Raw genomic sequence first — 14,605 nt, 5'->3', positions numbered from 1 at the left:
AGATGGACCAGTATCACCAAAGAAAAAGAAGCCCAAAGAAAGAAAACAAAAGGTTGATTTATATATATATATATATATATATATATATGTGTGTGTGTGTGTGTGTGTGTGTGTGTGTTTTCTATAAAAACAAATAAGCATTTTTTTTTTTTTATTTTTTTTTTGCGGTACTCAGGCCTCTCACTGTTGTGGCCTCTCCCGTTGCAGAGCACAGGCTCCGGACGCGCAGGCTCAGCGGCCGTAGCTCATGGGCCCAGCCGCTCTGCGGCATGTGGGATCTTCCCAGACCGGGGCACGAACCCGTGTCTCCTGCATATGCAGGTGGACTCTCAATCACTGCGCCACCAGGGAAGCCCAAAGCACGCATTTTAAAAGTGCAGCTGATGAACATAAACATTTTTCAGTTGTACCAGCAAGTAATAGAAAAGACTCGGAAGTACGCAGTAGTAAAATAAAATATATTAAGATCTCTTTAGTTTCCTTAAGTTTTTAAATGTTTAGCATGTGAAAGTATTTACTTGTAGGATTACCATATTGTAAATATTGAGCATTTAATCGTATAACATGAGCAGATCTTTTTCTTGAGACTCCAGTGGTATTTGTTTATGTAAAAAAAATAATGCTACAAAACACACAGCTTATTAGTCTTTTAATTGCCTTTACTTTTCAACCATCCTTACTAACTGTTACTGCTGAAAATACTACTGTGGTAACAAGCCTTCATTAATTTACAGAGCATGTGAGCCATCAATAGTCCTTAGGTCAGTAGTACTGGTTTGATTACTACATCTTTAGTCTGTGGATACTTTGAGACAGATCAGAGAAAGCAAGAGATGAATGTTCGGTGAATAAGATCTGTTAGCTGTTACGGAGTCAGAATTCTTTAGAAACAAGAACTGTTTAAATTTTGCTCTAAAGTAAAGGAAATACAAGGGACATGTTTTGTATTCCCCAGAAGACTATAAGTTCGAGGCACATTTGGTTAAACAAATGGAAGATTTTTTTAAAACCTCTGCCATTTTTAGAATTAAGTAGAAGTTGTTATCTGTAGAATTAAATACTAGGGAGACGGTAGGGTTTTTATCTTTAGAGAGCTTTGAAAAATTTTAAGACTACTTCTGTCTTGTGTTTATTTTATCTGCATCCATTGAGTGCTTGTTTGTTTCAGCTTTATAATTATGGATTACTTTAATCTGCATTCCTCAGCCTACTATCCTTTTTGTCACCTCCTTTGCCATTGTCTAGGGGATATTTACCAAAGAGAGTACCACACATTAGCCACACTATTTCTCTTCTTCCTTGTCAGTGATGATAAATGTAGGCTGACCCATTAATTTACATAGTAGACAGATAAAACCGATTTAGCCATGTATCTGGCTAATGAGGTAAACTTTTTTTTCATCTCAAGACAGTTTTGATGAACTTTTGAGGTTTGCAGTGTTACCTCACATAATTCTTTTGTCCCAGGAGTGCAGTTTACTTCACCTGGTCCCCTTTTATTTGATGATTATCCATAAACTAATACCTCAGGCTCCTTCACACATGCTACATTTGGATCCACTGTTACTGTTTGGCATATTTTCATTTCACTGTTTTGCTTAAAGTATTACCCATGGGTCTGTCTGCCACTAAATTTATGTGGGACAGATTTTAAATAGCATAAGGTTACAGGCTACTCCCTGTAATTTGGTTTTTGTTCACATGGTTTGTTGTTAGCCTGTCAGTGAATCTAACAGGAGATAGAATTGTTCTTATTCCTTAGTCGTCTTATCTTAAGTAAACACAATATTTCCCTTCTTATGCATAGAGTTGTAGAGCTGAAAAGTAACTGAGACATCATTAATTAGTTGATATTTATTGCATTTATGAAAAAAATGAAAATATTTTCCATATGATTGTTTGAATTAAGCAAAAAAAAAAAAAAGAAAAAAAAAACCCAGTTAGGCAAATATAGAAAATGCTTATTAAAAAACAGAATTCTCAAAAGATACAGTAAAGTTATCTCAGATATTATCTGACATATATCCCTTATGCTGTTAGGAGCTCTGTAAATCAGAGCGATGAATTTTTATCTAGGGCCTGCAGTTTATAAAGCAATACAGTGGATAAAAAGAAGTGTAAGACGTAGTACTTGCTGCAGAAACAATGTGTGACTGACAAGTTGTTTGAATCCCCCCCCAAAAAATAGAATAAATATCACATGATAAATATCACGTTTGATTGGCAAAGTAATTTTATAGATAATAACTCAGAAACCAAATGGGGCCGTCTTATCTTAGAGTTTCACATAAGCTTTCCAGAAGAAATAAGATTTTAGGTGGGCCTAGAAGAATATCCATGGATAGAAAGGAAATAAATCAGTTACCTGTATCTCCAAAATTAAGGAAATCGCAATTCACGAGGCTGGAAATTTAGACATGTCAATGCATTTTATCCCCTAAGTGGTTGTAAGTACTAACTGACAGAAATCTACTTTAACCAAAACTTCTAGGTTCCCCAAGAATTGTTGAGGAATTGTCATAATGTTTATCATAATGATTCTTGTCTATGCCACAGTCTTACAGTTATAAATATGATTAATTCTATTTAATATCCAACTTACCTGGCTTCAGGTAAGAGTTGTTAGCTATCCTAATCGACATTCTGGGAAGAAATGCTTGCCTTAGTGTATTAATAGTTCATATTGAGGCTGGAATAAGTAATTTTAGACTTTTCCTACCTTTTTTCCTTTTTACTAAGTCAAAGGAAACCTTTTTCAAACACTTTAACTGAACACCTCATCATATGTAAGACTGATAACGATCTGTGGATCTCACTCTTTGATGTGCTCAGTGCTTAACAGTAGTGGCTACTCAGTAACTACTTGTAGATAAAATAACTGTTCACATGTCATGTGGCTTAACATCTCAAATCTAACACATAGCAAAAATTATTTTCTAAGCTTTCCCCTCTTAACGTGCTGCACTTCAGCCTTCCTCATCTCAGCAGTGACAACTCCAGTTGTTTACACCAAAACCCTGTAACTCTTCTTTTTCTCTCATTCCACATTCAGTCCATCAGGGAATTATTATCATGGCTCTGTCTTCTAAATACATTCAGCACTTGACTGTTTTCACCACTTTTGCTATCATGCTAGTGTCAGCTACCGTGAACTCTCACTTGTATTACCGCAGTAGCCTTCCATCTCTCTTCCTGCTTCTACCCTCATCCCCCTAGGCTCTGTTTTCTAAAGCAGGGATCAACAAACTTTTTCTGTAGAGGGCCAGCAACTCCACCATTGTAGCCTAAAAGCAGCCCTAGACAATACATAAATGAATGGGTATGGCTTTGTTCCAATAAAATTTGATTTATAAAAGAAGATAGTGGGCTGGACTTGGACCATGGGCCATAATTTGCAGATGCCCTGCTCTGATGCATCCAGAGTGATCCTTTTAAAATATGTCAGATCCTATCACTCTTCTGCCTAAAATTCTCCAATGGATCCATCTCATGTATAGTAAATGCCAAAGTCCTTTACCCCTCCCTTACTCTCCGGAGAGTTCTCCTGATGTGCTTAACTGAGAAATACAACAAAGGCGGTTAATAGGAAAATGAGTATTAAGTAGCAACTATAGCATACCTGCTGCAGATAGTGTTCTCGACACCCATTATGACCTTTTTTCTTTTCATGAACTTTCATTAACTCTCAGTGATAACTACCTTATAACCACCTTTTTTTTCTTTAACGAATGCAAGAGAATAAAACTTAGAAATCTTAGTTTACAAACACTGAACCAAAAAACATTTTTAATCAGCTGCATGAAGTTTCTGTCTCTACTTACATGTGTTAGGTTTCAGCTCTTAGAAAGTCCATTTTTCCAAAGTCTAAGGTAACACTATCCAGACTATGATGGCCACCTGTAGGTGACCAGAAAATTTTAACTTTTTCTCAAAGGCCTATTCACAAAAGTAAGAGACCTGGCTTGACAGCATTCTGTTTGGGGCCGGGGGGGGGGGGGGAAATCTGAAAAAAAAATGTTTTTAGAAGCTTGTGTGTGAAATGGCTACTTTAAAAGGAGTAAAGGAATGTTCTTGGGCTATGTGGAAGTCTAATGCCCAGCCCATGGAAGCAGCCTTCTGTTTCTTGGCACTGCTCATCCCATATGAGAATATCTTACTTAGTTCTTACTAAGACGCTTATGACTAGGATTTTTTAAAATAAAATCTCGAATATGCTTCGGTCTGTTACGTGGAGTGTTTATGAAACTGATAGAATTTTGAGAGGAAACAGGAGACAGAGCTTATACTTTGGTGTTTATGGGAATATCTTGTCACCTAGTTTTGTTTTGAATATTGTTTGTAGAGCTTTGGTTTATCTAGTTCTTTTTTTATGGAGTGATTTGGAGAAATCGAATATAACTATACTGCCACTGCTGCCATCTTCCCAGAGTAAGGTTTTTAATACTTAATATACATTTTTCTACAAAGATCCCTTCCCCTTCTATTTTTTAAACTACCTTTGTAGTTATTTTAAAGGGCAGATTGATAGATGAATGCTTTCATGATAATATTACTTTATATTGTTTTACACTTAGAGATTGGCTGTGGGAGAACTAACGGAAAACGGTTTGACATTAGAAGAATGGTTACCTTCAACATGGATTACAGATACTCTCCCCCGAAGATGTCCATTTGTGCCACAAATGGGTGATGAGGTATTTTTTAACTTTTAAAAAATATCCTGTGTTTCATTCAGGTAACTTTAAATACTTCTTATAGCTCTTGAAACAGAACTGTAGAAAATTGCAGCAGTTTTATAAAGTATCTCATTTTACATATTTGTAGCTGTATATAGAAAAAGGAAAATTAGGAGGAAAGCTTTACGGATAATCTTTTCTGAGGCTACTGTAAAAATTGCAATAGCAAATTAAATATTGTAAGAGAATAGTGGTTTTGTTGACATTTTAAAAACTAACACGTATTTTTTAATAAGAGGATTTTATGGCCAGTTTTTTTTCCTAAATTAAAATATATTTATATGGTAAAGGAAAAACAAAATTCAGCATTTTATTTTTATTTAATTTCATTTCATAGAAGTATTTTATTTAAATAACTATAAGGTTCATAATGTTTCTTAGATCTTAAAAAAAATCTATTATATTCGAAATATCATTTCATTTTTAAGAAAATATGGTTGGCCATCATTTTGGACTGTGTTCTTGTGAATATGAAATGAAAATGTAAGGTATTAGACCAAACTTTTCCACTCAGGAGTTCATGTCTCCTTGTTTTATGCATAAATGTTAAGAGGCAGGGTTATCTGGTGTTTAGTAGATTCATAGTAATAACTTAGGAATTAAAATAGAGGCTTCTTTAGCAAAGCACACCAACAGTAGAAAGTGACAGGTGGCAGTTGACAGTTTAAAAAAACAAAAAGGAAAACAAAAACTTCTTAATGCAAGAATAAGTAACTCTAAAGTTCCAGGCAGCTGGAGCAATAATGATATTAATGAATAGAATGAATGTGCGTAAGCTAATGGGTATCCCAAAATATTGCTAAGAACTTAATAGCATTTTTTGAAATTCCAGCAGCATTTTTTAACAAGCTCAACTATTTATCATGGGAAGAACACTTGGGGTCAGACTGCTGTATTCACGTACCAGTTCTCCAGGGTGGTAGTCAGGAGTCACTTAAATTTGACCTCCATAAGTGAGGATAAATATATGCCTTGGTCTCTTTATAATGATAAAATATATGTGAAAATATATATGAAAATACGTTTTTCATTTTAAAGTTTCCTGCATTTGTACACACTGCTTACTATAAAAGTAGGTGAATAATCAACTAAACATGACCCCTAGTTTACAACTTACTTTATTATGCAACATAAATTAACTTATTTTGAATCCAATAATAAAATGGTGAAACCAAAAAGCCAAAAAATAACTGCTTATCTTAACCTCTTAATGTTATTTAGAACACTACGGTTATGATTAAGTGACAGTAGGACAGCTTGAGGAAAAGAAGGGGAAAAAAATAAAAATATTAGAATTTCTTTTCGTTTAAAGGACATTAAATTCTCTCTGCAGTTTCAGCTGATACCGTGCATCTTGCATCAAAGGAAACACATTCAAGTTTTAAAATTGTGACTTTATTTACTTTTTAGGTTTATTATTTCCGACAAGGACATGAAGCATATGTTGAAATGGCCCGGAAAAATAAAATTTATAGTATCAATCCCAAAAAACAGCCATGGCATAAAATGGAACTACGGGTATGGTGTTTATAATTTAACAGTCCAAAAAGATGCGATTATAGAGGAAATTGTATTGAGTGTTACTATTTTCACTATAAGAAACTGTATTATGAAGATACCTTTTCTAATTGAAACAATCTGGGGAGTAGTAGAAGGTGTTTAATTTCTGAAGAGACATAAGATTGAATTTATATATTCCAGTAGTTTATAAGTTGGGAATAAAATGTAATTATGGTGAGAACTGGACAACATTAACATCTAAGGCAAACTTCATCTTTGTAAATTTGGAAGTATTTCTAGGTTTATCAGCAGTAGTTTAAAATTATTTCCATGTCCTTGGAACTGTGTTAGAAAATTCTTATTTCGATAAAGTTTTCCTTTTTCTTTTTTTTTCTTTTGTTTTCTCTTTTTTAAATTGAGATATAACTTGCATACTATAAAGTACACCGATAAGTACACAGCTCAGTGGATTTTTACATATACATACAGAGTAATCACCTAGATCAGTATGAAAATAGATAACTTTTAAAATTATGTTTAGCAGTTTATTTTGTGAAGATGGTTTCTTACTTTCTGTATCTTCCTCAGGAACAAGAACTGATGAAAATAGTTGGCATAAAGTATGAAGTGGGATTGCCTACCCTTTGCTGCCTTAAACTTGCTTTTCTGGATCCTGATACTGGTAAACTGACCGGTGGATCATTTACCATGAAGTAAGGACTGTTGAAAGAGGCAATAGTTTCTTAGTATTGTAGCTTATTTTTCAAGATCCAGATAAATTTGAATGCCTTTTAGATATTTGTAAGTTTATGACCTAATCAGTTTGTTTCTGTTTGTACTTAGGTACCATGATATGCCTGATGTTATAGATTTCCTAGTCTTGAGACAACAATTTGACGATGCAAAATATAGGCGGTGGAATATAGGTGGGTAATTTATTTAGAAGCTGTAATGTGTGCTTTATCTAACAAGTGACTTACTATTTTTCATAATTCAGGTAAAGATAATCAGAAATCTTGCCATTTGCAGGAATGTTAATAAGAAAGTAAGGTATTGTGTCAGGAATTTATTTATTTATTTTTAAGAATGAAAATACTTTTAATTTAGGTGATGCTGAAATTCCAAACATTTTCTCTTATATTTCTTAACTATGTATAAGATTGTTTATAGCTATTCCTTCTGCTGTTTTATGTGCCGAATTAAATTTTTATCCAGAGGAATTAATGACAATTCAAACTTGAAGCAAAAGAAGTCTTCCAGTTCAGAATGTTTAATAATTTGCACTGGGACTAAAACTGAACTGACATTTTTCTTTTATTGGTTAACTCTGTTAAAATTAAAGCTAATATTGTAATCAAGGCTCAAAAAAAACTTCTAAAATCCTTAGAAGTCTCCAGGCATTTAAGGAGCATTAATTTATGTACAGATGGATGTGCTATTTTCTAGAGTATTCCTTTTAAAAATTTCAAACAGGGCCACTCTGTCATCTTGGAGTAGACTCTGGTGCCTATATGGCTTATTTGGTTTGAAAAAGCACATCAGTTGACGTGGCGTTTTCATCCCTCTTCCAGTGCCATTGGAAGGCCTTTGTGTGGTGATGTGTTGTCTCTTGTTTGGTCTTGGTAAACGTAGAAATTTACATGTGTGCTGTAAAAAGAAAAATTATGGAAATGCAAGTCATTAAAATTAGGGACATGCAAGTTACAGAAAAAAATTTACATCCCATGTACCGTTTCTCTGGAAGCTTTGAAAGATGTGTTCCATCAAATAAGGGAGTAAAGAAAAAGACATGGAATCTCTGCAGGAGACAGGAAATTCAGAACAAGAAAGCACCAAAAGGAATTCCCAAATAACAGTCAACAGAAGTCTCAGGGATAGCATCTGTTTAGCAAGTCTGTAAAACAGAGTCCAGAAAACATTGTCCTCTAAGAGTGAAATCATCAGGAAAAAAAAGTGAAACGGATAAATTGTATAACATGTTTGACTTTGTGGGAAATTATATATTGAAGAGTGTTTTATAGTTTGAGCTATTAGAGAATGTGGGAAGACATAATCATAAATTCAGAGAAAACCATAAGAAAATGAAGCAATTATACAAAATTATGTAGGAAAGGAATTGTATGCTATTTGGCTCATTAGCAAACGATATTTATACAGTGTAGTCATGACAGAGGAAAACTGAATATGGATTAAATAAAATGCACATACCCTTTATATACAATTATATGGAGAGAGACCAATACTTAATGTCTAAAATTGATGAGTGAAGAAATAGCTATATACTCATTATTTAGAAAACCGTAAGTAAATTCAAGAAGAAAGAGTTAAAAGTTCTTGGTTTTAGATGTAAGCCTTTGGTGCATATGATTTTTTAAATTATTTACATGTGTTAGTTGATAAGATCAATTTCATCTCTTATTTTTGAGGACACGCATCTGCCAATAAATTGGCGGAACGAATATTAGCAGTCAGAGTCCAGGAGAACATTCTAGAAATGCACTGACAGCCTAAGCAAAGAAATACGGCAAGCATTGGACACATCAGAGAGATATTTCAAATGGATGTACATCAGAATGTTCTCATTTGGATCTTATCATTTTTCTCCCCTAAATTTATAGATTACTATTTCTTCTAAAGTTAATACTAGTTAGTCTTCTATTTCTGAAGATATTTGCATGTATCTACCAACTGCCATTTAAAATTACATCAATAATAATTACTTCAGCCTGTCCTCAGGTATGTTTAAGGCTTGCTCTGGTAGACTCTATTCCTTGCTTAACTTTACTGTCATTAGCCTGTAGTATCGTTCATTGTGGTCAGGCACTCATTATCCAGTTCTTCCTCTTTAGCGTACTGTCATCAGTCTAGGTACAATAGGATTGTGAGAAATAGCTTTATGAAACTCATTATTATGTTTACTGTAAGGTGTCGGAGGTGTCAGTAATGCTGTTTATTAAATTATATATTAGCTTCTCACTAAGGGTAGTGTCACTAATATGCATCTGAGGAGCAATTAGAGACTCTTAGTCTAGTAATAGATCATGTTTCCCTCTTAACATTGGCTGTTAGAATGCTTGAATTTGAATCTAAATTTGATCCCAGTGCATAATACCCACTCAGTATATATATACACATATATATAACTCAACAACATGTAGTTGTGTTCTGTTAATTTAGCCTGACTCCAGCTTTCTTTTTTGTCATTAAATTTCTTTTCTTTTTTTAAATTCATTTTATGCTATATAGTTGGCCCTCCGTATCCATGGGTTCTGCCTCCACAGATTCAACCAGTCTTGGATCAAAACTATTACAAAGATTAGTTGTTTTTGTTTCTTTTTTATTTGTTTCTATAGGCAAGGGAAAGTGAGTATATAGATGAGTGTTAGTAACTTAAGGCTGATTGAATCAAAGGAAAGCAGGTTGGATTGTTGTTGCTTGGTTTTTTTTTAGGCTGGACTCTTAATTGTTGGTTAGAGGAACTTCCCTACAGAAAGTAAGAAATTAAAGATAGACTATAAATATTTGTTGGGAAGAAATTATCTGTGTTTTTATTTGAATGAAAAATTTGTGCATAGTCCTAATGATGTGCTAGATTGGTAAAAATGTTTAAGATAAGAGTGAATTTCTCCTTACCGTAATAAAATGTAAAAACTGGTGCTGAAAAGTCAGTCACACTTCAGGTGTGCTTATTAAATAACTTTTTCCCTCAGTATTGCTGATTTTATTTATTTTGGAGTGTGTAGGTCATTTTTCATAGGTCTTTTAAAATCATACAGGCAGTTTAAGTATCTTAAAGGAAAGAGGAGTAACAACAGCAGTGTTTCATTTCAGAGAAATGAGATGCCTTTTATTCTTGTCCAGGTGACCGTTTCAGATCAGTCATAGATGATGCCTGGTGGTTTGGAACAATTGAAAGCCAGGAACCTCTTCAGCCTGAGTACCCTGATAGTTTGTTTCAGTGTTACAATGTTTGGTAAGGAAGTATTGTATTTTTGTTCAGCCTAACTTGTTTTGAATGTTTTCCCTGTCTGTTAATAAAATGACAAAGATACTACTTTTAAACACTGAAGTAATTATTTTTACAATGTGATTTTATTAAAATTGCAGTGCAATGTTTAGATTTTTTAATATAAAGGTTTTCCTTCCTTTAAGCTGGGACAATGGAGATACAGAAAAGATGAGTCCTTGGGATATGGAGCTTATACCTAACAATGGTAAGTGTATGTTAAGCTTTTTGTGTCTGTATTATGGAATTAATTTCTTAAAAATCTGATTTGCTAACTTGCAACTACAAAGAGTTCTTAATGAAGACCAAGTAGAAAATATTCATTCCACAAATATTTATTACACACCTATTATTGACCCTGGAGGTAGGGGAGGCATAACAGTTAAAAAATTAGACATAATCCTTGCCCACTTGGAATTTGTAGTTTAACAGGGAAGGTTGAAATTAGTTACAGCAAAATATGATACTGATTTGCTAATTATTATTCACTCTAGAACAGGGGTCCCCAACCCCCAGGCAGTGGACCGCTACTGGTCTGCGGCCTGTTAGGAACCGGGCCGCGCAGCAGGAGGTGAGCGGCGGGCGAGGACTGAAGCTTCATCTGCCGCTCCGCATCGCTTGCATCACCGCCTGAGCCATATCCCAGTACCCCCCCCAACCCCCCACCCCCACCTCCCATCCGTGGAAAAATTGTCTTCTATGAAACTGGTCCCTGGTGCCGAAAAGTTTGGGGACCGCTGCTCTAGAAGATGAGCACTTGGGATCAAAGATATTTTTGTAACTCCAGCAGAATACATAGAATACAGTGTAATACTGAGAGTTCAGGCTTTTGAGTAAGACTTAGATTCCTATCCTAGCTCTGCTGTCTTTTATCTATGTCATCTTGACAAGTTCCTCTAAATCTCAAAACTTCCAATTCTTAGGATTCAGCTTTTGAAACTATGTAAACTAATACTTTCCTTATAGGGCTGCTATTAGGATTAAATGATATCATATGTGTAAAGTGCTTATTATAGAGCCTGACACATGTAAGGGCTCAATGAGTAGGTAATTATAATTAATAATAATAACCATCATCTTGCATATGGCCTGATGCATTGCCTTAGGATTTGGGAGTTAGCCTTAGGCAGTGAGTATGACATCTTCCTGGAACTGAGAAAAGACCGATGTGGCTGAAGCCTGGAGATTGCATTTTCTTTCTATTTCATTGTCCATGTTTGTTTCAGTTTTAAAAAAAATACAGCACACACAATTGTATATACCTAAAAAGGTTTAAAAGGATATATATCAGATTATTAATAATGATCATTTATAAAGGGTGGGGATATGAGGACTTCCACAAATTATCTTTTACATTATTCTGTATTGTTTGATTTTTTAATAGTATGTTACTTTTACTATCATGTAAGAATAAAGATTTTAAAAAACAAAAAGAAAAAGAAGCCTGACTTGTAACATAGTAGAAATAATCATTTATAAATGGAGTTCCTCACTAGTTATTATATTCTAAAAAAGCAGAGAAAAGACAAGGTGGAAAAAGTAAACCCAATCTGGTAAATCTTAGAAATGAGAAAATGGTCATGCTGATTTTGTTCAAAACTAGTACTTTCTAGAAATTATCACTTTGAGATACCAATACCAATAATGTCTTTTTCATCTCATTGCTAAATTAGAGCTGTTTAAAATATCTTAATCAACTTGTAAATGTGTTACATGGCTTATCTTCTGGTTTTATTTCTCTCCTTTATGAAGGTTTGAATTTGAAGTCACATCAGACTATTGTGAATATGAGAGAAATGAAGCTAATCGATGTTGTAATGCCTGGGGTATTTCTTGAAATGAATTAGTGACAGTAATATACTACTTGTCTCCTACCTGAATATATTGCTGTGTGGAGGGGGTGATTTTTGTTGTTTTTGTTCTATTTGGATACACGTACATAGGCACTCATAGAGTTTAATTACATTTTGGGAGGAGGAGAAATTTTGTAAACAAATAGTAGCATATTTCGAAATGTTTCTCTCATGAAGTCTAGTTCAAGGAAAAAATTGCTTGGCAGATTTGTAGATTTTGTGTCCCCACCACCCCCTAATGATTCTGTTAAAGATTCAGGCATGCAGAAAGCATACCTTCATCATTTAAGAGCAAAAAAGCATTAAGAATCATCTGTCAGTATTCATAATTCTCTCTGTTCCCACATTTTAAAAAACTGAGGCTTTGATTGAAGCATTTCTGAAAGAATACCACTTTTGCTCAGTTTCACCTGTGCGTTTTATCAAAGTAAACATGGAGATTATATATTATGAAATGATTCAGAAAACTTTTAAATTTGCATCATTTTATAGGAATACTTTCTCCTTCACCTGTAACTGATAATAGAACAAGTTGTTAGGTATAATTTTGGAGAAGTAATTATATGCTCGTCTAGAGAATTATGAAATTAATGTTTTAAAGAATAAATTTTATTGACCCTTGAAACATACTTTCCTTTAATGAAAGTAAAGAATATACTTACCAAACATTTATAAAATTATACTTTAATTTTATAACAATATTAACTCTAATTTCTAAAGGTAACCTAAATATTAGTAAATTACCACTTATTTTCACTAAATCTGCTTTCTTTCTTTGTATTTCAGCTGTATTTCCTGAAGAACTAGGTACCAGTGTTCCTTTAACTGATGTTGAATGCAGATCATTGATCTATAAGCCTCTTGATGGTGAATGGGGTTCCAATCCCAGGGATGAAGAATGTGAAAGAATTGTTACAGGAATAAACCAGTTGATGACACTGGGTAAATAATAGTAACACATGAATATAGATAGAAGATGTTGCCATAAAGCAAAAGAAAGGAAAAATGCTATTATTCAAGCAAAACTTTTTTCCAGAATATCATGTCATTGTTTTCAAACATTTTTAAGTGGTATTTTTTTTTTCAGTGCGATTTTACACAGGGCTTAAATATCCAAAACAGTTATAAATGAGGTTGCTCTAGCTGAATTTCAGAGTGAGGGACCCCAGAAACACCAGGGGTACCGTTGAAAAACCTAGATCCTCCAGAACCTAATTTTAAAATCCTTGACATACTCAAGCTGACATGATGCAACTTTAAAGAGGAGGGCTGAAAGCTGAATTATATGGGTAACTGTACCAAGTTTTCCTCTTAACTTGATATATGTATACACAGTAGAATATTTGTAAAGGGAAGGGAGAGAGTATATGAATGGCTTTGCTTTACTTTAAAAAAAAAAGAAAAAGAACAATGACCACAAAGCATGATTATCTGAACTTTTGGTGCCCAAAATAACTCTAAACTAGTGTGGTGGTTTGTATTAACCTGGACTTTCAGTGAGGAATGAGCTTTAAAGAGTCTAAGGGAGAAATTAACATGAATAAGAGCTGAAGATATTGGAGACACATATTGGATGATATTTTCATCTGAAGTCTTTTAAAATATGGGCAACACTTAATTATTGTCTCAGATACTGTCTTAGGTAATTTTAGTAATTATGTCAAAACAATTACTGTCAAACACATAACACTGATTCAGGAATGGCCTGGTTTTAATTATAGAAATACAAGTAGATGTTCTTTAGTAAGTCAGTTTTATATATTGTCTGTCATCTCTTTTCTGCTAAGGAATCCATAAATAAATACTCCTAGAATTTTGCAGTATAAATATAGACATAATAAAAAGTTGAGACTATGTGTTAGCTAAACTGTATGTATTTTCTATCAGAAGGTAGTGGTAGACTAATGGTTATGTGGATTAGAACTTAAGGCTTAATTCAAGCAGAGTTTTGAAGTATTTTAAGCAATACAAAAATAAATTAATAAACGTATTTGTTTATCTTAGATATTGCTTCAGCATTTGTGGCTCCTGTGGATCTTCAAGCCTATCCCATGTATTGCACTGTAGTGGCATATCCAACGGATTTAAGTACAATTAAACAAAGACTGGAAAACAGGTTTTACAGGTTAGAACCATTTGCTGTTGCTACTACCAAAAGAAAGCTAAGTGATTCTTTCACCCTTTTACTGATCCTCTCTAGCCGTGTTTCTCAAACTTCAATGTGCATGCAAATCACCTTGGGGATCTTGTTAAAATGTAGAATCTGGTAATAGGTTTAGAGTAGGACCTGAGATTGCATTTCTAACAAGTTCCCAGTGATGCTGGTGCTGCTGGTCTATAGACCACACTTAGAAACAAATATGAATTGATAGTCACTGTCTTTGTATTGTATTTTATGAAACAATCCAACATATTTAATTTTCTCCTAGATATCCCATTGAAATATTTGTTCATGGATTTTTTTCATAGAATAATATTAAAAATTGTGTGTTCTCTTATTTATTTAGCTT

General features: G+C 33.8%; 1 protein-coding gene across 1 annotated transcript in view; it reads left to right on the top strand.

The window, feature by feature from the left end:
• Positions 1 to 14,605, top strand: part of PHIP (pleckstrin homology domain interacting protein) — a 119,706-nt gene that overhangs the window by 91,706 nt on the left and 13,395 nt on the right. Inside the window, exons 23-30 of the mRNA XM_028496239.2 lie at positions 4,575 to 4,694; positions 6,147 to 6,254; positions 6,825 to 6,949; positions 7,080 to 7,162; positions 10,098 to 10,209; positions 10,389 to 10,450; positions 12,882 to 13,037; positions 14,100 to 14,220. Of these exons, the coding sequence (XP_028352040.1) occupies positions 4,575 to 4,694; positions 6,147 to 6,254; positions 6,825 to 6,949; positions 7,080 to 7,162; positions 10,098 to 10,209; positions 10,389 to 10,450; positions 12,882 to 13,037; positions 14,100 to 14,220 (887 nt within the window). The remainder of the gene's footprint in view (positions 1 to 4,574; positions 4,695 to 6,146; positions 6,255 to 6,824; positions 6,950 to 7,079; positions 7,163 to 10,097; positions 10,210 to 10,388; positions 10,451 to 12,881; positions 13,038 to 14,099; positions 14,221 to 14,605) is intronic.

This window comes from Physeter macrocephalus, chromosome 11 (assembly GCF_002837175.3).
Source record: "Physeter macrocephalus isolate SW-GA chromosome 11, ASM283717v5, whole genome shotgun sequence".
In the NCBI taxonomy this organism is placed as follows: Eukaryota; Metazoa; Chordata; class Mammalia; order Artiodactyla; family Physeteridae; genus Physeter; species Physeter macrocephalus.
This window is presented reverse-complemented; position numbering and strand designations above follow the sequence as displayed.